We start from the raw sequence: 22,202 nt of genomic DNA, 5'->3' as shown, positions 1-22,202 counted from the left end.
ATGGCTGTAATATGTACGTATGTCTCGTAGTTTGGAAAAATATGAAGGATTATGTTGGATTTTTAGCTATATACGGACAGAAAAATGTGCGTTGAAGTTTCTCACATAAGATGAACACAAGACCTTCATACCCGAAGCGCGAGCTTCCGGTATTCCGACTTGTTATATTAGGGAAGTGCTGAAAATTTGCAGTTTCGAATTCAAAGGCAGTATGAAAATAGAAGCATTCATATTCTCTAAAACTTCCAACTTATTATAGTTATTTATAGACACTTTTAGGATGCCTTTCCTAGCACCGAAAACGAATTCCCTAATTTTAATTTTCCTTTCAACAAATTTAAACTTTTAGTTTTTTTCAACAAAGTTTAAAACCTCACCTGCCGTTTATAACATAATCTCTCACTCGAATCTGATCCACACGAGGAACTTTCTGATACGGCCTGCGTTACAGTAGGAATATTCGGTGGACTACTAGGGCCTGGGAATCTTTTTGAGCAAACTTGCGACTGTATGTGTTCACATATCCTTCGAAACCGTCGAATATTACCTAAAACAAAGAACAAATCAATCTGCACACTGAACCAAGAGCACTTGGATTGGTTGATGGACATTACTTTTACCTGATAGTAGAGTGAAGGTGATTGCAAATAACATATCAGCAACATCTCCTTGCTTACATATCGCACTAATATCAACCTGGAAATATTGAAAAATATATAAATAGATACACACACAAACATAATATATTTAAGTTTCTTAAAGTACAGGAGAATTTTGGTAATTTCTTTCTAATTGTCAAATTAAAGCTGGGAAGGACTTTTAAAATAAAAGCCTAAAAGTCGAAGAGATACCTTAAGGGTAAGAACCCTTTTCTGGCAGTTGTTTGCCAGTATTTATACTTCCTATTATCTTGTCATAAAATGGGGTTGATTTTGAACAGATTACCATTTACAACCTCAAAAATCTTTTTAATATAGATAATGATTTTTAGGATTCATATGAGGTTAACTGAAATATACAGAAGAACTTAAACCATCTCCATATAAAAAGATGAAACTGCCAAGCTTGCCTCCAGTCAAACATAAGTTCTCTTACAGTAAAGGCGGATTGGATTATACTATCACAGGACGAGGCAATGGATACTACTGAAGACATTTTCGTAACAGCTTTAGATATATCTAACGTTACTCAGGACATTGGTGCACAGTTACAACGTGTTAAGTCTAACGATTTTGACAAGAACGAACTGGTATCTTCGACCCGAATAGAAGGTGCAGAACCCTCTACTGCTGATGAAGCGGCCAGCGTTCAGCGAACTATCTCCAATGATTTTAAGTTTGGGGATTTTCAGAGCTCCACCCCGCGTAAAGAAAAACCCCGGAAGGCCGATAACTATTTGAGGGCATGCCTGCAACGGAAAGGTTCATTGCGGAAACGACAACTCGAAAAAGATCCTAGTGAAGCTTCTGTAGGACCGCAGAGAATCCAACCTGAATGGCATAAGCTTGATCCTCAGAAAGTTGACGAGATTCGTGGTATGTTGCTGGAAAGAAGTCCTGATGTGTTCAGAAAAAGAAAGTGCAGCGTGGGAAATTTTTACAGACTGTAAAGTACTCGAAGCCTAATACGTGTCTTTAGCAGTAAAAGTATACATGTTCTATATATACCGAATTATAAATCGAATTGTATCTTACCTGAAATCGAACGTGCCTTTGAAACATCACTGGGCCGGTACCATTGCGTTTATATTCTACTCTAAATGAAGTTGGTGAAATTACACTATGTGAAAGCTCAGCCATCTAAATAAAAAAAGATATGCAAGGATATGTCAAATTTGAATATATAATAAAAATGAATTTACACGCATTTATCTGAATTTCATTTAGTCACTTACCGATAAGAAAGCATGTATTAGATGTGCTTTCACTGTGGCGATAGGTTTGCCTTTCACCAGAACTGTGAACGTCTCATCCTTTTCCGTTGTCATTAAATTTCCAAACCATGATCTCTTCGTTAGTTCCGGTGAGGAGTCAGGCGTTAAATGCACCTCATCGGTAGATGTTGTAATTTCTGAAAGGAAACAATATAAGATTTTGGGTTGAGTATGTTCTTTCGGAGGTGAATGTGATCCTTTTAGTTTGTTTATTATTTTCATTTCTTTTATTACAATTTAGGCAACATAAATGCCCATAACAGTTTACAATTGGAAAATCTCGCAGGGATACCAAAACAAGATAGAGCAAATAGCAGAACAGGCATGATCATATTGTCCAATGTGTATGATATGTGAACCCTTAACGTAACATATCAACCCCCTTCAATCATCTTTCTTGGCTATCTGTTTTTTTCCAGGGCAGGACATGTTTACCCTTTTATTGCAGTTTTGCACTGCATTCTAGGATAACCTAATTACAGGACCTTTCTGGAAAATTATCCTTGATACTTCTCCAGATTCTGTGAGAAACAAAGTCTTATTAAAATCCGTTCACTGTCAGTGTGCCCATCACATGCTCCTTTTTCAGAAACGATTATACCGAGCTTGAAGTTTGGTGGACAAGTTGGAACTGTCAATCCTCATCCTGCTGTAAATAGTGTCATTCTATGTTGAGTTTAAGGAAAGTTCTCCACATATACCACGATGGGGTGTATCATTTTTTCCCCATTTATAGTCATGTGGGTAATTATATGAAAAGTCTGAATTCCTTTACCGCGCAAGTTTTGGAATTGTTGGTAAAGAGGAGAGGGGGCAACCGCTCTTAGAGGCTACTTAATCGAATAATCTGACAGAAATGGTGAAGCTACTCATGGGGTAGGTAGGTATCAGTGCCCGCTGCGAGGAGCCCAATTAGCGCTGTTGTGCGCCGTTTTGATGCCACAAACTCCTAAGACCGTGACTGCTATGATAGGAGCAGGAGGGAGGCAGAGTCTAGCCGGCTCGGATTTTCAGAGCCTGCCCGTAACATTCACGAAGGAAAGCAGCTCTCCATCCTGCAGCTAGAAATCCCTCTGAGGTTCTTAAAGAATGGTTTACCCAGTGTCCGTAGTTTGATTCTAGCTAGAGCTGGGCAAGAATTAGGCTACGGACACAAAGAAAGTGCATGAGGATTTCTTTTCCTTCTCTGCAGCTTCGACAATGCTAATTGTAGGGTATGGCGAGCCTGGCGACATGGTCCCCTATGGGCAAGGGTCCCGTGCAGACCGCCGTAATATTGAATGCATTTGCACGCATCTGGCACAGGAGCTTTCGTGATCGGGCTATGTTATTAGCGGGCTGAATTCCCTTTGACTTGGCACAGCTCATAAGCCTTCGCCATCTTAAGCCCGCGGCTGCTAGGTAGTGCGAGTAGACTCGGCCCCAGACGGTCGCCAGCGAAACACCGACTGTATTCACCGAAGGGCTGCCAAGCAGCCCGCTCATTCCCCCCTATGTTCCTATGCCCGGGAGCCCAGAGGAGGGTGACCTTGAGGGCGCGGCCCAGACGGTTCAATGCCACCCTGGAAGATGTCGTCGCTGAGTACATGGTCTTGATGGCTGCTTGGTTGTGTCTCCAACCATCGACAGACTTCCAATATCACCAGTACTTCCGCTTGGAATACACTGGCGAAACCTGAGAGATCATACGACTTGGATACACTGTGTGTATTCGGAAAAAAACCCCTCCCCGACTCCACAGGCCATCTTTGATCCGTCGGTAAAGAATATTGAGTCATAACCTTGCAACACGCCGCCGGTCTTCCACTCTGCCTTGATTGGAAAATTCACCCTAAAGTTTCTCGTGAAGTTCAGCTTGCATGTGGCGTAATCTGTGGGGAATGCCCAGATTTACCCAGGTATTTCGTCTATGCTCATTGAGCCGTGGTAGATGGAATTCACGTATCCTTGGCTTGGTGGTGAAAAGCATCAGTTGCTGCTCATATCTTCGTATGATGTGCAAATGTGGATTAGCCGTATTTATGGGACTAATAATATCGAGTTCACAAAAGCGCGCCGTGTTGGCTTTCTGGGGTCGAAGCTCTCTCCCTGTGAGTTGATAAGGACGCAATATGCAACAAAGGGAAGCGACTATCATGTGATGACCTAACTCCAGACCTGTTGTTTCGCACACCCAGAATCTACCGCGATATGGTTGATTGGATTTTGCGTACGTTGATACTCAGCTGATATTATGGCAGGGGCTATTCTCATACAGTGTGTCTCAATTGACGAGGCGGTGGAAGCTGTAGAAAGCTGAACACTTCTCTCTCATTGTCGTTACAGTCCACGAGCCTGCGCTTTCCCTTCAGATATTCAGAGCCCATTTTGGCATTCAGATCACCCATCACGATAGCAATGACAGTCTTTTCTGGACTGCGATAAATTACTCATAGAGAACCTCCCTTCCTTCTGCATTGCACTATTAAGATCTTCTTGATGCTGAACCGTAAGTAAATACCGCAATATATATTCTGGGTCAGACTGCTTCCCATAATATGAAGTCGCAGCTAGCGGATACCGCAAGCATTAATCGCGCAGCGAATTCATGCTTACTTCCGGCGGCCTTGCTAGAATATAATAGCGTAGCATTTTTTGGGGTTGGGTAGGAGGATGCATTTACGCACAGAGTGTTGGACTCCCGCAACGGTGCGTCGCCGGACAACCATCGTCAGAGAGCTAGCCTGTAACCATTTGTCACATTACTTCGGGCTAGTCCTCGAACTCTCCCGCCTGGTGGAGCCTTCAAATCTGGGAGAGGAGGAAGGGAACTGTCAGTTCAAGGAACACTCTGCCGTCCGGCTCCTCCACCGGTTGAGCTCTTCTTTGGCACGAGAGGAACCCGAAAGTGATGGGTAACAAAGACTCCATCTGTCAGCGCTCCTAAGCATCTTCTCGATAATGTTGCCTGGAGAGAGATCCTGTTGACGAATCCCATCCCACCTTCTACGAGAAAAAGAGAACTGGGTAAGGAAATAGTCAGTCTCACCATGCTTCCGGTTCAGCCGCGCACCTAAGTTGCCAATGAGCCACGCAGTCCGTCTGCCTCTAGTTTCATTTTGACAAGAAAGTTACCACTAGACTAGAGTGCGTTGCCATCCTTCACGAACAATCACATCCCTTGGCTCTTCTTTCTTGTGCTTATATATGGCTTGACGCTCCATAGTAAGAAGGGCAACGGGGATCACTCCCGCGATCAACATCGTGGCCGGCTCAGAGACAATGCGGTACACTGCTTACCCGTCATCAATATGTTGAGTCTGCTTTGCACCTGTTCGGCAATGCGTCCAGCAACAAGCGCCGCGACATCCCAACAACCGACCAGGTGCGACCCTTCTGGAATGTCGAATTTAAGTTGGCTATCATAGGTACCGTTCCAGAGGACCGGCCCTAGGATAGATTCCTACGCTACCTCCGACGTGACCTCTATCCTCCTCTGACCCTTTAGCGTTTCATAGAGCAAGGAGCGCTTCCTCAGATAGTTCCTCAATATTCGTAAGAGATAGTTCGGCACGGGGAAAGTATTGTCTTTCCATCTTACGGAATTAAAGGCGTTTCCGATGTCAAGCGTTACGAGTTCTACGGCTATGTGTCTTCCCTCGTCGAACGGCATCCAGGACTTGCGTCGAAAGTTCGACATCGTCTCAATCGGCGTAAGATAGGCACTGAAAAACATTATCCCTAAACATCGAATCCAGACAAAACCGTCCTCTCGGCAAGAACCCTAAAGAGGGTGCCGTTCTGAAATCAGATGGCAGCGGTACTTTATATGTCAGGGTACCATGAAACTGGGTCCTTGTTTCGGTACTGCTCACTGATGAGAACTAAATTAGCTTTGGTCTCCGCAACTAGCAACTCGTGAGCGGTTGCTCTCCGGTGCATATTAATTTGTAGGATGCGAATCATGTTGACTTCGTTCTAGCTCTTTCCAGTTCTGCTCTAAAGCCCGCAGTGTGCGCAACGTTCTCATCAGAAGCGCCACGGTCTCTGCATAGCACGCAGCTTTCCTTTTCGTTTTATGGTCTGCCTGACCGCGTTTGCGGCATGTTGCCTTTCTGTCAGGTCCCCGGCAGGTTGCAGACGTGTGCCCATAATTCAAACATCTGTAATATTTGGTTGGGGCGGCCCGGATTTATATCCTATACACTACCCAAACAATTCTGATTTTTCCGCTGTTTAGAAGCTTCCCCGCTTATTTCTTGGTAAAGTCTATCTGGTTGTTTTCTGTGGGGCAGTCAAGGTCTCGGGTTTCCAAAGAACACGTGGGTTCCAGGCTGGAAACCAAAGCGTTCTCTCCCAGCTGCCTTTGACTGCTTCACAGGACGTAATTTTATTTGTTGTCCTCGGGCCTAGTTCGACTAGGACTCCACCACCCTTCGCTTTACGAATGGAAGACACTTCGGATTTCACTGAAAACTTCGTCTTGCCTTCCGTCGGCTTAATAAGCAGAGCTGGCGATCTAGTTCTCCTTCGTCTCCCCACCTTATCTTTTGGTGCTCCGTCCTTCGTGTCCGCCTTAATTTTAAACAGAGGTTTTTCTGATAATGCGGCGTATTGTTGTCTATTGTCCCTTTTCGGCTTGTTCTTTTAAGCCCTGGAGAATACCTGGGTGAAGTCTCCTTCAGATGCGCCTTCCTCCTTTCGTTTTTCCCCAGATCGCTTTGCAGTGGGGTGTCTGCGATCCGTTTAGTGCTCGCAATGTTCTCATCGCGAGGCGCGGTTGTTTTTGCTTCTCGCGGATTTTGTTACTTTCCATGTCCGCCTGTATTACGAAATTCTGTCTAGGAGCTTCTCCTGCTCCATTAACCCGTTTTTCACCCCTTTGCTTATGTTTTTCTGGAGAAATGTCGCAGATAGCATAACCTTCACAACCATCTCGCCATTCTTAATAAGCCTTTTCTCTTCAGCTTTCGCCAGAGGAGGCGACACACGGCTTATATTCGAAGCTATTTGGTTAGTTTCAGCAGTTTCTACTGTGCCTCTTTCCGTATTGCGTGGTACGTTCAAGGTTCCCGTTCCCGTTGAAGATGCCGTGTCCCTTTGCGAGTCCTCTTCTCTATTTGTGCATCCCTGTGTCTCGTCGGGTATTTCAGCTCTTGCTATGTCCTTCGCCGGGCGTTGAGGCGAGCGACGAAATTTAGTGCTCCGTATAAACGCAGCCAGCTCACTCTTCATTCGCACTATCTCCTCGTTCGTTTTGTTTGTGTTCGTTTTTTACCATATACCATACCATATCCAATGATGCTAAGGGAGGATGTCTTGCTTTGGGCTATGTTCCTTTCTCTTGGCAAAATGTTAAGGTAGCCTTCATACCGTGTTCAAAGAAATTCAGACAGATCAGCTTGTCATCATTCTCTCTGAAAAGTTTGGAAAGACTGATTGAGCATCTCATTCGTGGGAAGGCGCTTTGGTCGCAACCACTAAATGAAAACTAACATGCTTACCAACGCAGAAAGTCCTGTGAGTCAGCTCTTTATTCCTTAGTTTCAAAGATAGAGTTCGCAACTTTGAAAAGCGAGTACACGATGGAGGTGTTCGTGGACATTGAAGGGGCGCTTGACAGTGCGTCTTTTCAAAAGCTCTGTGATCCCGTTGGTGTTGATGAAATTTTAATTAAGTGGATCTACGCTATGCTAACACAGGGATTGCTGTGTGCTGAGGTGGCTGTTGATGGCTACCTTACAGTAGAGGAAGCGAAACCATCAAAGCCGATGGTAACCGATCAGAAAGCTGGCCGAAAAAACGGTGGCTTAATAGGCTGGATAGTAATTTGAAGGCCTCATGACTACATCTAGGTCAGACCTTTGACCAAGCAACAGGACGCTCCCGATCACGGTGCGCCAACCGCCCTTGTGAAAGAAAATGAAGAAAGTAACAATGCCGCGGACAGTTCAGGGCAGCTGGGTTCCGGGGGTTTTTATGAAGAAAGGCAGCTGAAGACCAAGATGGCCGTGATATGGAACAGGTGCTTGTCCGAGGTTCGTTAAAGGAGAGAGTTAGCGATGTCCAGATTACGACCGTCCCCCAACTCGTATTGAACCGCTCCGATCCTACCTGTCACTGTATCGCTTTGCCGAACTGCTTAAGTTAAAGATCTGCATAATGTTTGCGATCTGAAATTCATGAGCTCGGGATTTCTCCTGCATTTCTCTTGCTTGAAGACAGCGTCTCTGAACTTCTGCCCTGAGAAAAGCAATTTTACTCTGAGATCATACTTCCAGGTTCGCATCATTTAAGGCAGTCAATCGTAGAGCGTAGGTACTCTCATGGGTGATCATGCTTTGTCCAAATACAACGTGACAGCGGGAAGTCCCTAACGAATCATGTTTTGCTGAACGAAGAGCATAGTCGATGGGTGACATCTTGTTATTCCAATCTTTTTGATCAAGGCCAATATAAGCCTGCTCTACGCCAACAGTGAGCGATTTACTCTCTGCCAGACATTTGTTTGCGGGAAGTTTAAAGTAATGTAAGTGTATTGGGTGTCCTACTGGGCCAGAAGATCCTTGAAAGTTACAGGTTTAAAATGTACCCTATTATCAGCGCTTATCGTTTCGGGGATTTTAAACATATGAAAGATTTTCTTCTCCAAGTATTCAATTAGCAAGATCGCGGTAAACTGTTTTATCGGCTTCACGAATAAAAACTTCGAGAGTGAATTGAAAAGAACTATTGCACCAATGTTTCCGACGCAAAATTTAGGGTATTGGCCGATCAGGTCGCGGTGAAACAGCTGAGCGTTTTCCCATTGGAGGCAGTGCTTAAGAGTTTTTGACGTCTTGCACGTTTCACAATTACGGATGAAGTCCTTCACCTGTGAAATCAGTTACACAATGTTTTGGCACTCTAACTTCGCTGGTAGTGAGGAGGCTGACAGACTGGCTCGCCGAGGCTCTGGATCCACAATAGTGGGATCAGATCTAGCTTTTGGAATCCGGCCATCCACTGTCAAGTCTACTCTGAAGGGTGAAATTGCAAGGATTCACGCAGCCGAGTGGAGAAATTTGAACTCCTGTCGGCAGGCGAAGATCCTTGTGAAAGAAGCTGGGGCCGCTAGAGCGGCATTTTTATTGTCCCTTAAGAAGTGGGACATGAAAACCCTTATAGATCTTTTAACGGGACACTACTCCTTAAACTACCATATGGAAAAGATTGGGTTAGTGGTTTCAGCTATGTGCAGCCAATGTAAGAAGGATGACGAGAGAGCCTTGCACTTTTCATGCAGCTGCCCAGCCTCCTCAGATCTCAGACGAAGACACCTTGGTAAGATTTTCTTCAACGAAGAATCTGCACACTCTGTGCCTCTGGAGAATGTTTTCAGATTCGCTAGAGTCTGCGAACGCCATAGCCGGGAAGCCATTGAATAGGCGATTTCCGGGGATAGTTCAATGGGCCTAACAATAACCTTTCTTCTGCTGAATCTCTATGTTGTCTGTCTTTGGGGGACACCTTTAATTTCGCAAAAGTCAACGAGCCTCACAGGTAGGAAACCGTGTGAACGGAGATATAATTGGGTAGGCACAATATACGATGCTTGAGTCCTTGGTGCTCTGGTTCCTTCCTTTGCCTCAACCTAACCTAATTTAACAACACATTTTTAATGAAAATTTGCTACAAACCTTGTAATTTTCTTCTATGAAATCTTGGACTTCCTAAGAAACTATTTTTAATATTAGTCAGTCTCGTTTTCCATAATTGTCCGCCCGTCGTACTGCACGCTGATCCGGTCATAACAGGTGGCGGGGCATTAATGTGTGGTGAACCTGGTGGTGTCATAACTGAAAATGAAGGTACAATCAACGATTAGAACCTCCAGTGTAAGTAAAAATACCTCAGGGTCCACCCTTACCATTATTACTTTCAGGATCCTGGAACATACTGATTGCTATCGTTGGACCGGAATTAGCACGATGATGTGCAGGCGACGTATTGTTCGAATCATTATTGCTGGTTTGGGATGGTGTTCGACTAACAGGGGTTGGAGAATGTGTCGAATGTCGTGCGGAGGCGGACGTAACCGTGGCCGGTGATGAGGGTCTTGAAATCACCGTTGTTTGGGTCGAATTAATCGATGAAGCACGCGTTGGACTATGATATGATGAGGATCGCACCGAAGATGCCGATGATGGGGAACGCCTCGTGTGATTTCTAGCATTGCTATAGGAGCGGAAACTGAAATTTAAATAGTAGAAAAAGAAAGGTTTGCACTACGGCAGCTACTACAGCGATGGGAACTCGTGCATTGATTGAAAAGTTACAAAGTTGCCACGCTCACAATGTGAAACCACGCTTGCAACATTTCATCTAACGAGTAGCGAGTATTGACTTCATTCGAGAGAAAAGCTGGGCGGTGCTGATTGCGTTGCGTCAAATGTCTATACTCTAAGCTTGTGCTCCTTATTGTGATAGGTTCAGGGAGGTGATACTTACTTGAAGGCCTGCCGTCGGGGTGTTAGCGGTGATCCTTCACTAATCTGACCGAAATTCAAACAATTTTGACCATTTACCCTACAAGTATCTAATCGTTTTCGGGGTGGATCCGCTGGCTCACAGATGTCGTTTCGGGATTTCGCTTGTTCCTCTTCATCCTCAAGGGCGGGCCGCCGTCGTTTTCGCTCCAGCAGTAAGAAATATATCACTTTTTCTGTATTATGACTAAGAGGGGAGACAAGGTTAGCTTAAGTCTACATCTTTGAATTCAAAAAAGGGGGAGGAAATCTAGATCATCTACCACGTATTTGGTGGCTTCAATGTTTCAGTGATTGTGGATGAAGACGATATGGATTTCCACGGAAAATCTAAAGGTTCTTCCGTACTTTGGACTAAGTAGCTCCTGAATAAGTTTATCTTTTTCCTTAAAACAACCTAATGAACAAATAGCATTCAAGACGTCTGGATCCACTGCAGAAGCTGACGGTATCACGTGCGTTTGTACGACCTCCATCATGGGAAGTTCCAACTCCAGTTCACCTTTGCCACCTGCCGTCACCCATGGATGCCTATTGATTTCTGTAAGCTGCAGAAAAGGACAAATCCCAAAAATTAAGCCGGGTCATCTCAGACACTCTGGTCTGAATAATCGCTTACCGTCAATCTCCTTTCCGGATTCACCTCTATCATTCCTCTGAGCAAACTTTGGCAGTCGGGCGGAACAAAGTGTGGTATGTGAAAAACGCCACGTTTCACTTTTTCCAACAGTTGCCGTAGATTATCATCGTCGAACGGTAAAGCACCAACTAGTAAAGCGTATAAAATCACACCACAGGACCAAACATCCGCTCGGCGTCCATCGTACTTCTCACCCTGGAAAATTATAGGTCGCACGTGAGTGTGGGAGGGAAAAATTACGTTAGGAAAATGAATTAATAATTAGTTTGACGGGGAAAATTGTTGCTGATGGCCTGCTAATTAGCATACTCGGCACGACGAGGGGATGCTGAAATGGCATAATAATGAAGTTACGGGCGAGATTTTAATGTATGAACGTTGTATATTGATTATTATGATTGAGGGTTAGGAAGCGAGAAGGATTACATTGTGTTAGTTTGGATTGCAAATTAGACGATGGAGTGAATTGTTTTAGAGGTTCCACCAGAGGGAAGTGGTACTTCGCTATTACGTGGAAAAGCTTGATTGAAGAGGATTTCCCTCAGGTGAAGTGCATTAGAGAACTAGCAATATCCTAAACGTGTGAGAAAAGCGGGAATGACTCGTTTCTCCCCTTGTCTGCGTGCTTGAAATTTAATATAATCATGCAAGGGAACTCTCCATCCCAGTCAGATTTATGATTCGAACTAGCCCGGTGGGGATAATTATGTAGTCGGAATAGACTCCAGCGAGAGAGCACATGCTAACCGATGAAAATAGCAATGGGGCTCGTAAATTTTGGAAATAATTTATGGAAACATTCACGGAAGCGAGTGACAACATTATGCTTTTGATGGTATCTTTATGAAACAGCCAGCACAGACAGATATATGTATATACAAGGGAGCTTCAAATTCTTTTTATAATAATCTGCCTTGATTTTGTATTTGGTAGGGGTTCAATTTTGGAGTCGTCTGCTGCTGCTATTGGAATGTGTCAGGATAATATGACAGTTTTTCGAATTCTGCAGTTGAGAAGTGGTATTGAGTTGTGTTTTATTTGGTATTTTTATCAAGTGGCTCCTGACTAGATTCACCAAACTATTTGGACTACATTCTCGAAGGTCCATCATGCGTCGAGAGGACCTCTTTAAGAAACTACAAGGTGTGGAGTTTACGCCACCGAATGAACGATTAGCGTCATATGAAGTGGAAGCCTTTTTTCGAAAGCTCCCAGGGAAGGAAACGCTTCTTTACCAAAAGTGAAGTTATTGTTCTTTTTTTTCTTTAGCTTTTGTCACATTCACAAGTGGAGTCGATTCTTAATGAACGGTTGCGCCATTTTATACAATCAAAGGCCTGATCTAGCTCCAGTAAAGAGGCTTTCAAATTCCCATCCAGGGTATCAAGCCACCGTTATTTCGGCCGGCCTTTTGGTCGGTTACAATCGACTTCGATGTTTAGACCAATCTTGGGAAGTGAATTCTCGTTAGCGCGAATCACGTGCCCATACCATCAAATTCGCCTTTCTCGCATTTTCCCACAATCGGTGCAACCCCTCGGACGATACCACCCTATCGTGGTGGGGGAGCCTGTGGTAGTTTACTACTGCACTAAAGATGTCCAAAACATGAATGTGGAAACAAAGGATTTAAACTCTCCAAATGGTAAGAAGTCACAGACTTCAAACTCACCTGCGACCATGAGCAATCATGTCGTGCCCAAGGCGCGGATTTTGGAGTTCTCACATCATTCATACAGGGATGTTGGTTACCGAGCCTTCAAATGAAGGCAGTGGACATCATCCGCATTCTGGGTGAACAGAACCCGCGCATGGACTTTGGACACTGGAGGGTAAAGTTCATGAATGCCAGGAGGGACAAATCTACAAACGTGGAGGAATACTTATAGATTGTGTTTGCTCCGGTTAGCTTAAAATGGGCCTCATACGAGAAGATAGTCTTCGGCCGACAATTCCAGTGTCCAGTTAGCAAAGTCACAGCGTTATCCATGTTCATCCGGCTACAATTCTTGCATCAGCAAAATAAGCAGGGTTGATTTTCTGGTGATACTTATTTCGTGCTGATCGACATTTCGTCGTCGTCGATATCTGCTCCAATAAGATCCAACCCGAAGATAATAGAACCGAAGCAAAGGGTGACGGACTCCTTGTTGCATTCGGTTACGCTATATACACAAGTCTGCAGCCTTTTGCAGATCTATTAGAAGGGAGACGTGTATTAAACGGGCCAGATAGGTCAGAAAGCCAACATTTGCAAAGGAAAGGAGAGTTGGCTCTCTGTACGAATCGGAAGTGTCTGATGAGAGCATTGCACATACTGCGGGCGTGGGGCGGTGGCTGATTTTCAGAGTGAAACTGGAAAGTGTTAGGATGCGTTAACATGATTCGCATCTTACAAATCAACATGTGTAATTGCTCAGCTGGCCTAGCAGTAATTACGGAACAGCATCGAAATAAGGACCCAGGTTCAAAGCATCTGGGCTCTTCAGGTATCGCAACCATCTGAGTTTGAGATGGTGCTCCACTTCGGATTCGGGCTCAAAGCCGGATGACTTCGTCTGATTTTCGTGTTAAGGGACAATGTTTCAGCGTTTACCTAACATCGAATGAGTCGATGCTGGACTTTCGCTCCAGGTGTGATGATCTGAAGGACGCTGCCTCAGGTATGGAGGGTTTGATATTGATTTGGGAGGTTTTGACGCTAGCGCGCTTGAATGGGCATTCCTCATTTACGTTCTAGAGGAAAGCTGATTTTGAAAATGATGGCGAGGACAGGGCTCGTAGTTTTAAACAACGTAGATTGGTGTTCTGGCACACGACTGTAAAGGAAGCATTCCCAATTTTACCTTCGTGTCAGAATCATTGGTATTGTCGCTGACTTTGTCATGAATTTAGTAATGAACCTGATAACACAATCCTGCGGAACTTCCATGTTTTGGAGAGCCGCGAAAACCCGTCTATGTATTGTTAAACGGTCGAAATTTAAAAATTGGAGAAGGAGTATCATAAGTTCCGCTGTCTGGTACAGCTTTCAACGATTAAGAGAGTGCAGATCAATAAAACCCACTGCTGGTGGGAGTTAGTTGACAAGGGAATGAGATCACTTGAAAAATCGAGCCTTTCCTGAATTCATAAGATGTTGAATAGATGGATGGATTATCGAAAGAATGGCATTTCCTTGTTGCTGGAAGGTGGCGAGGCTCGCGTTGATCAACAAGAGAACGGAGCGGTTGAGATGCCATCTGTTTACCGGCCATTTTGTAGGCTTGACACAACATGTTCAACAGTGAAAACATGCTTAAAAATCGCATCAGGAATAGACTAGCCGAAGCTGTACATCCTGTCGGGAAGTACGGGTTTAGAGCAGCAGGATTCACATTGCTCTGGTTTATTGAGGTTGACTTCAACGGATAGTGCTTCTTGTAATACTTGATGTTAGAAATTGCTTCAATTCCATAAGATGAAAAAATATATTAGACATACTAGAAAATTATTTCTATGTACTGGGCTACCTTTAGCAGATATTCAGTGATTATCTAAGAGACCGCTGCCTGCTCTGTGAGACGCAAAGGATTAGAAGAGGATGAAAATTACGTCGGCTGTAGCACGGTGGAACGCCTCCTACAATGGGGAATGGCAAAGGTTGTGGCCCTACTTTTACTAGAAAACAGTTTCTTCTGATGCAGTTTGTTCTGCCCAATAATATGGAGGTTACAGTGACGGTAGCGACTGCGTGGGTGGTCTTCGTTGCACCTCTTGCTAAGTAACGCGATAAAGTCTTAGAAGAAATTGAAATCCAAAGCGGAGGTTGCATCTTGTCACCGATATTTTTGGACGATGCCATCTTTCCTCAAATACCTCGATTACGCTGACGACATCCGTTTGCTCCTTGACAGGGTCATCAACTTGCGCTCTCACGTTTTTTGGTCCACGGACCCTTCACTTGGGGACTAGAACCCAAGCATTCAAAAATAGGGACTAACCAGTTGCTACTTTCGGTCCCAGGGTGGAGGTGAGGCAGCGTCTGATGAGTTATCTTTGTCCTGGACGAAACCGTTAGTCCCTATCCTTTTCAGGCTTTGGAAACATTGCTTATTCCAACAGTCCCATCGTCAGGATTGGACTGAAGGTATAGCATAGCAATTTAGTTTTTTTTTAAACCTTTAACGTTACAAATTCCAGTGGTGTTTGCAAGTGGCTCAACTGGGTGGATATCTGGGAACTTCAGGTGGGCCTTTAAGCTCAGTTGGCTTAGAAACTTCTTCCAGGTAGGCTGCGAATTCTTCGAATTATTCCAAAAGGAGATTGTCTTATCGTTGGTTTATTGATCGAACATTTCGTCCCTTTTGAAATCTTGCATAGAAGTGAGTTTACCCTCAAACCAGCTCAAACAAGTAGAAAGCCATCACTAACGTCACTATGAATTCTGATCCATCCACTGTTAGATGTAAGTTGAATAAACTAAAATTATTAACCGCTTCCTTAGCCCGAAAAATTCATTTATTTGCAAATTCTTGGTGAAATATTCTACCGGATCCTGACATTTTCCTTGAATTTTATTGGTGTAATTACGAGTTCAAACGCCTTAGTCAAATAGGTACTATATATTCACGACCCACCATAGTGCGCGAGCACAAACCCTCTGATTCTATTTTTATCTTATCATCGTCACGAAATGAATAGCGACTACAGGGTAGGACAGAGTCCTTAAAATAAACAACTTACCAAATAGTAGTGGGGTGAATCTAAAATTATCCGGGACGAAAATAAATAAACTAAGAAATAAGGTACTCACTCGTATCACTTCCGGGCAAGCATAGTGCGGTGACCCGCATGATGTCTCCAGCATTGATCCAGCCGGTTGCAAGGATGCCATCCCAAAATCCGCTATCTTTATATTGTTCTTCTCGTCCAGCAGCAAGTTTTCGGGCTTTAAGTCACGATGGCTGTAATACACAAAGTTTAATCCCATTAGGTGGACGTACGTTAAACGCTAGTGATTAACAGAATTTATTCGATTTAAAACCCCATCAGGACATGGCGTACATCCTGAATGAGATAATCTGCCACGATGGTGACGAGATTAAGGATAATGTCCACATTGAATTAGATGGAAGAAAAAAGCTTACCAAATGGAATGTGAATGACAGAAATCTAGCGCTGAAATTATTTGCCGGAAAAATTTTCTGGCTTCCTTCGGCGTTAGGCGTCCTTTTTTCACCAGATAGTCGAACAGTTCACCACCGGACACGTGTTCCAGGACCAGATATAAGTACTTTTTATTCTCATAGACATCCGTTAATCCGAGAACATGTGGATGGTCGATTAGTTTCATTATGGCGATTTCCCGTTCGACCTGAAACGATAAGTGTACAAAGAAAATGTAATGGGACCAAGGAAAATTGCTCTATGGCGAGAAAAGTTGGCACACCATAAAATGGTTACTTTGCTATAGATAAGTAAGTAGGCAGCGCGTTAATGGCGATATGAATACATTTCAGAAAAGGATTTTTGGGATTCACTGGGGGATAACATCGTGTACGGTTATCTTGGGACTAATTTATTAGGGAACGATTGTCGGTATGGGGTATGCAAACAGGGTTCGTATTACCCTTGGGATTGGTTTTAAATTTTATGGTAATACCATGACTATTGATTGTGGAGTACATTTCCTTGTGGAAATTTGTTTGTGCCTATATTGTCCTTATAAAATTTCCTCGGTCGATCCTTCAAGTCAAGTGGAGTCAGGGCCAACCCGTGCTACTGATAACGGTATGTAAGGAGCTCGCCTGTTCTTTACTGTAAAAATAAGCAGAGAACAAGCCGACTTGGCGGTGATATGGTACAGCAACGTCAACCACGCTCCTGCCTTCGCTGTCATAAGGCAGGTTTATCCTTCTATGGCAGAATTTGCGGGAAGCATTCCAAATTTTTTTGGGGGTTGGGACGTGAAATACATTTAAACACAAAGTTCCAGACTCCTACCTCAAACAGACTACTGGCTAAAACACTCCTTGGAGCGGTTAGAACTTTAATCCAGAACTGTTTGATACATTACCTAAGGCTAGAGCCTATTTAGTATATGAACAGAGAGCGTCAGCTAGTCCTGGCATCTCTCGTATCCATTTCTCTCTTTTTCGTTTTAAGAAAGCTTTGAGTGTAACGGTAGAGTCGGCTTCACATATCCTCGCTCTAAGCATGGTTTCAATTGTGGTGTTCTGGGACCCAAGATACCCTTCCATCGAAAGGTGATGGCGATGGCGCTTCGACCGTTTGTAGAAGAAAATTATCCGGAAGATATCCACCACATGCTTGCAAAAAGTGCTGTCGGGCGACCGTGATTTTCCGATTATGTGCAGGTAAGATTGGAGATATCCATGTCGACTGAGCAGCTGGGTTAGGTAATAATCAATCTCACTGTGCTTTCGAATGAACCACGGCCGAACACCTTTGGTGAGAAGCACATCTACCATCTACCTTTCGATTTTCGTTTTCAAAATTGCTGCCGTGTGCTGAGACTACGAGCTATCTCTGCAAAGACCACATTTTCCTTATTTTTCTCGCCTTTTTTGAGGTATATAAACCTTCGCTCAGTTGCGTGAAGAGCGATCGGAATAACTCTCGGTACGATAGGCGGTATATAACTCGCAGAGCTCCTTGTCTTTGTATTTGCGCTAGGTGCTTACGGAACGTTTCTTTACTGAGGAAGTCAGTTCATAATTCGGAACCGTATACCACATTCATCAGCAAGCGACGTCTGCTGGATAAGGGACCTCTGATAGCCGGCAAATTGCAAACATTTAACTGCAGCCTTGTGTGTGGTATCCCAAATCTGCTTGGAGAAGCTCATGTTCGTGTTTATCATGATGCCCAGGTATTTCATTTCACCGCCCGCTTCGACAAGGCAATGGTATAATCAATCTGAATAGGGAGGACTGTGGGAACCCTCCTTTGCTCAGCACAGCGACTTTGGTTTTCCTTACACCTAGGGAGAAGCTATATTCACTCATCCATGTGTTTACTCGCCGCATCACTATTCCCAGTGTGCGCTAAGTTTGCTCAACCATGCTTGCGGTAACTTGTACCGCAACATCATTCGCGTATCCAACTAGATTCGATTCATCAGGCATCTCGAGTCGTAGAAGACTATCGTATAAGGCGTTCCAGAGGTTCGAGGCAAGGATAGATCCCTGAGCTGCCTCCGATGTGACCTTTATCCTGCACTATCCTTCTCGGGTCTGATAGAGCAGGTCCTTTAAATAGTCACTCAATATCCACAGTAGATAGCCTACAGTATGGAAACGACTTTACAGTACTTCAAGCATATGGCACCACCTCGTTTTGGTCATAACTTGGATGTGGAGGTCACCAATGCTATGTCCGGCATGCGGCTCGTGATGAACCATGTGGATGACTTCAATTCGACATTTGTCTAAACCAAATTCCATCCTAATTTCACGCACAGACTCCTGAGGTGGTCATTACTAGCAGCACACAGCCTGATTGCATCTAAATACATCAAGTTCGTCAGCTCGCATATAGCTTGTAAGCCATATTTTATTGTAGAACCATATCGTCTAGCATCATTCAGTAGCCACGAAAAAGGTTCAGTGTCAAACAAAACCAAAGAGGTTTTGGCGAAGTCCTGGAACGTTCCTCTACGTATGCGAATGAGTTCTGAGGTATTATCACCCTCAGATGAGCGCATTGACATGGTGGTACGCCACCCTTCCATGACTGTCGCCAAAAACTTTTTTAGTTTGGGATCAATGCGGTGCACTGCGCCGGACGCTGTCAATGGCCTTGCCATAATAGTTATACCAACTAAAGAGATTTCTTTGGCTTCTAGTTGCCTATCCCGCAACTACGGAGCCGATAATGAGTTGCGCTCTATAACCTCTGGATCCTACTGGGCAACCTCCAGATAACCGACGAGTATACATTACTGGTAAACTTTTTTTATTAGAATTTCTGCACCCGATCCAGACCAGGGCCACTCTAGTTCTTAGAGCTGTTTATGGTTTGCCGAACCTTGTCCTCGGTAACTTCCATAAAATTCATGCCTCGCAGAATAGCGCGTGCCTTCAGTGATAGTCCGCTCAGCACGCTGTGGCAAATACTAATTTGTTTCTTTAATCGAAAACTGCATACGACAGGAAGTTTCTGCTTTGGTGTGTCCAGAATTTGAACTAAGGGTGTCTTACGGGGGATGGCATATGTTGGAAACCCCTCTGCACTTTATTTTTAACCCTTCTGCAGGCATTGCAGTGCTGATTTGAGTCAGCCTAGCCATGTCCTGCTTTAGTGACTCACGCTGACTTTCCAATCGAATTTTCCATGATAGATCTCATTCGTCTCGTAGGTGACTGCCTTCCAGAAGTCTCTGGATCTACGGGCCTTTGCAGCTATATGCTGAATAATGGTATTGTCGTCCGAACTTCTAAAGAGTGTCCTCCCTATCCTTATTGTGAAACGGTTATCTCTTCATTTCAGTAATTTGAATTATTTATTATTTATATGAGTTCCCTCTTCTCTCGGAGTTGGGCAAACTCGTCGGCTTTTTATGCCACCGACGCCGCCACTGAGTGCTGAAGGCCGCTATAATGGTCCAAGACGCCTTTTTGGCCTGCGGATTGATAATCACGGAAAATATGTTGCAAGTCTCGAGGAGATGCCATATGGGGAGAATCTGAGAATCCCAGGGACCCTGTACTTGACATTAGATTGGACTTAACACCACCGGTTTCTTGCGCCTGGTGAAGGACGTAGTTCGAAAATTGATGTCATCACCACCCACCAAACACGCGAACAACATGGCCGATGTGCCTAGAGATCTTGGCTCGTGCACACGTAATTAGGACCGAGGCCTTCCGAAGTTTTCGAGCGAGGCCCACATCACTTTAGCCTTGAAGTCTGAGGCATAATTAAGAAGGTCTCCATGGTACGGCTACAGCGTTTCTTCCCGCAAGTGCAGCCAATAAGGGAAGTGCACGATGTGTTCATTTAGTCTTGCGGCACTGAGCAAAAAATAGCAAAAATAATTTTTCACAGCAACAATTGTTTCTCCAAATCAGAAAGTGAAAAAGTCAGTGACCTCAACACCACAATTTGGATTTAAACTTTAAGTTGAATTAATAACAAAGTATAAAACTAAAAGTAGGTTTTTACTTATAAAGTAGTATCATCATCATTAACGGCGCAATAGCCGGTGTCCTTAATAACGACCTCCAGACATCCCGGTTTTGCGCCGAGGTCCACCAAGTCGATATCCCTAAAAGCTGTCTGGCGTCTAGACCTACGCCATCGCTCCATCTCAGGCAGGGTTTGCCTCGTCTTTTTTTTTTTCCACCATAGATATTGCCCTTATAGACTTTCGGGCTGAATCATCCTCGTCTATACGACCCGCCCGCCGTAACCTATTAAGCCGGATTTTATCCACAACCGGACGGTCATGGTATTGCTCATAGATTTCGTCGTTATATAGGCTACGGAATCCTCCATCCTCATGCAGGGGCGAAAAATTCCTCGGAGGATTCTTCTCTCAAACGCGGCCAAGAGTTCTTTCAATTTTTCTTGCTAAGAACCGAAGTTTCCGAGGAATGCATGAGGACTGGCAAAATCATAGTCTTGTACAGTAAGAACCTTAACCCTATGGTGAGACGTTTCGAGCTAAACAGTTTTCGTAAGCTGAAATAGGCTTTGTTGGCTGTCAACAACTGTGCTCGGATTTCATTGTCATAGCTGTTATTGGTTGGGATTTTCAATCCTAGAAATTGTCAAAAGTCTCAAAGTTGTAGTCTCCTATCTTTATTCTTTCCGTTTGACCAGTGCGGTTTGATTTTGTTGGTTGTTTGATTTTTGGGGCTGACGTTGCCAACATATATTTTGTTTTGCCTTCATTGATGTGCAGCCCAAGATCCCGCGCCAATCGCCGCCTACTCGATCCCATGATGTCGATACCGTCAGCATAGGCCAGTAGTTGGGTGGACTTAAAGAGGATCGTACCTCTTGTCTTTACCTCAGCATCACAGATAACTTTTTCCATGGCCAGGTTAAATAGTACGCATGCTAAGGCATTCCCTTCTAAAACCGTTGTTGATGTCGAATGGTCTTGAGAGTGATCCTGCTACCTTTATCAAGCCACGCACATTGGTCAGGGTCAGCCTAGTCAGTCTTATTAATTTCATCGGGATAGCGAATTCTCTCATGGCCGTGTACAGTTTTACCCTGGCTGTGCTATCATAGGCGGCCTTAAAATGGTGCAACTGATGTCCATATTCCAACAGTTTTTCCATTATTTGTTCCAGAGAGAAAATCTGATCTGTTACTGACTCGCCTGGAGTGAAGCCTCTTTGGTATGGACCAATGATGTTCTGGGCGTATAGGGGCTATCCGGCCTAGCAAGATAGAGGAGAATATCCCATAGGTGGTACTCAGAAACGTGATACCTCTATAATTGCTGCACTGTGTGATATCTCCCTTTTTATGTATGGGATAGATAATGCCTCGTTGCTAGTCGTCAGGCATTGATTCGCTGTCCCACACCTTGAGCATGAGTTGGTGAACTGCTTAGTGTAATTGGTCGCCTCCATATTTAACCAATTCGGCTGTAATTCAATCGGCTCCTGGCGACTTATGATTTGTAAGCTGATGAATTGCACGAACTGTTTCTTCTATACTTGGTGGTGGCAGTATTTGTCCGTCGTCTTCAGTTGGCGGGACCTTCAACTCGAGGATGTTCTGGTTGTTCAGTAGTTTATCAAAGTACTCAACCCATCGCTCCAATATTCCCATTCTGTCGGAAATCAGATATGCCTCTTTGTTTCGGCAGGATGACCATCCAGGTGTATAAGGCTTCATCCTGCTGATTTGTTTGTAACACTTCCTCGCGTGATGCGGTTACTCCCTGTATTTTTCGAGTTCACAGACTTTGGTTCTCCCAGGTTTCCCTTTTCCATCTGTGAAGTCGCTTCTCCGCTCGCCGGAGTTCGTGATAAATCTCCGCGCGTGCCGGCGTCCTTTGAGAATGTAACATTACTCGAGATGCAGCATTCTTCCGTTGTGTTGCTAGCTTCATCGTTAAACCAGCCGTCCAACTCCTTTTGCGGCTGGGGCCAAGTAT

General features: G+C 44.3%; 1 protein-coding gene across 3 annotated transcripts in view; it reads right to left on the bottom strand.

Moving 5' to 3' along the window:
* The window catches only part of LOC119649861 (serine/threonine-protein kinase BRSK1), a 128,442-nt gene that overhangs the window by 8,876 nt on the left and 97,364 nt on the right, over window positions 1-22,202 (bottom strand). Inside the window, exons 4-14 of one of the 3 annotated variants that reach the window (XM_038052231.1) lie at window positions 16,210-16,436; window positions 15,876-16,026; window positions 11,060-11,275; window positions 10,789-10,988; window positions 10,403-10,627; window positions 9,822-10,144; window positions 9,592-9,750; window positions 1,895-2,070; window positions 1,695-1,799; window positions 621-696; window positions 378-547 (exon numbers count right to left, since the gene is read on the bottom strand). In XM_038052231.1, coding sequence (XP_037908159.1) covers window positions 378-547; window positions 621-696; window positions 1,695-1,799; window positions 1,895-2,070; window positions 9,592-9,750; window positions 9,822-10,144; window positions 10,403-10,627; window positions 10,789-10,988; window positions 11,060-11,275; window positions 15,876-16,026; window positions 16,210-16,436 — 2,028 coding nt within the window. Of the gene's footprint in view, window positions 1-377; window positions 548-620; window positions 697-1,601; window positions 1,800-1,894; window positions 2,071-9,591; window positions 9,751-9,821; window positions 10,145-10,402; window positions 10,628-10,788; window positions 10,989-11,059; window positions 11,276-15,875; window positions 16,027-16,209; window positions 16,437-22,202 lie in introns of those variants that run through there. The other 2 variants (XM_038052229.1, XM_038052230.1) reach the window with 2 other exon arrangements.

This window comes from Hermetia illucens, chromosome 2, assembly GCF_905115235.1.
Source record: "Hermetia illucens chromosome 2, iHerIll2.2.curated.20191125, whole genome shotgun sequence".
In the NCBI taxonomy this organism is placed as follows: Eukaryota; Metazoa; Arthropoda; class Insecta; order Diptera; family Stratiomyidae; genus Hermetia; species Hermetia illucens.
Note: the sequence above shows the minus strand (reverse complement) of the source record. Positions and strands in the feature narration are given on the sequence as shown.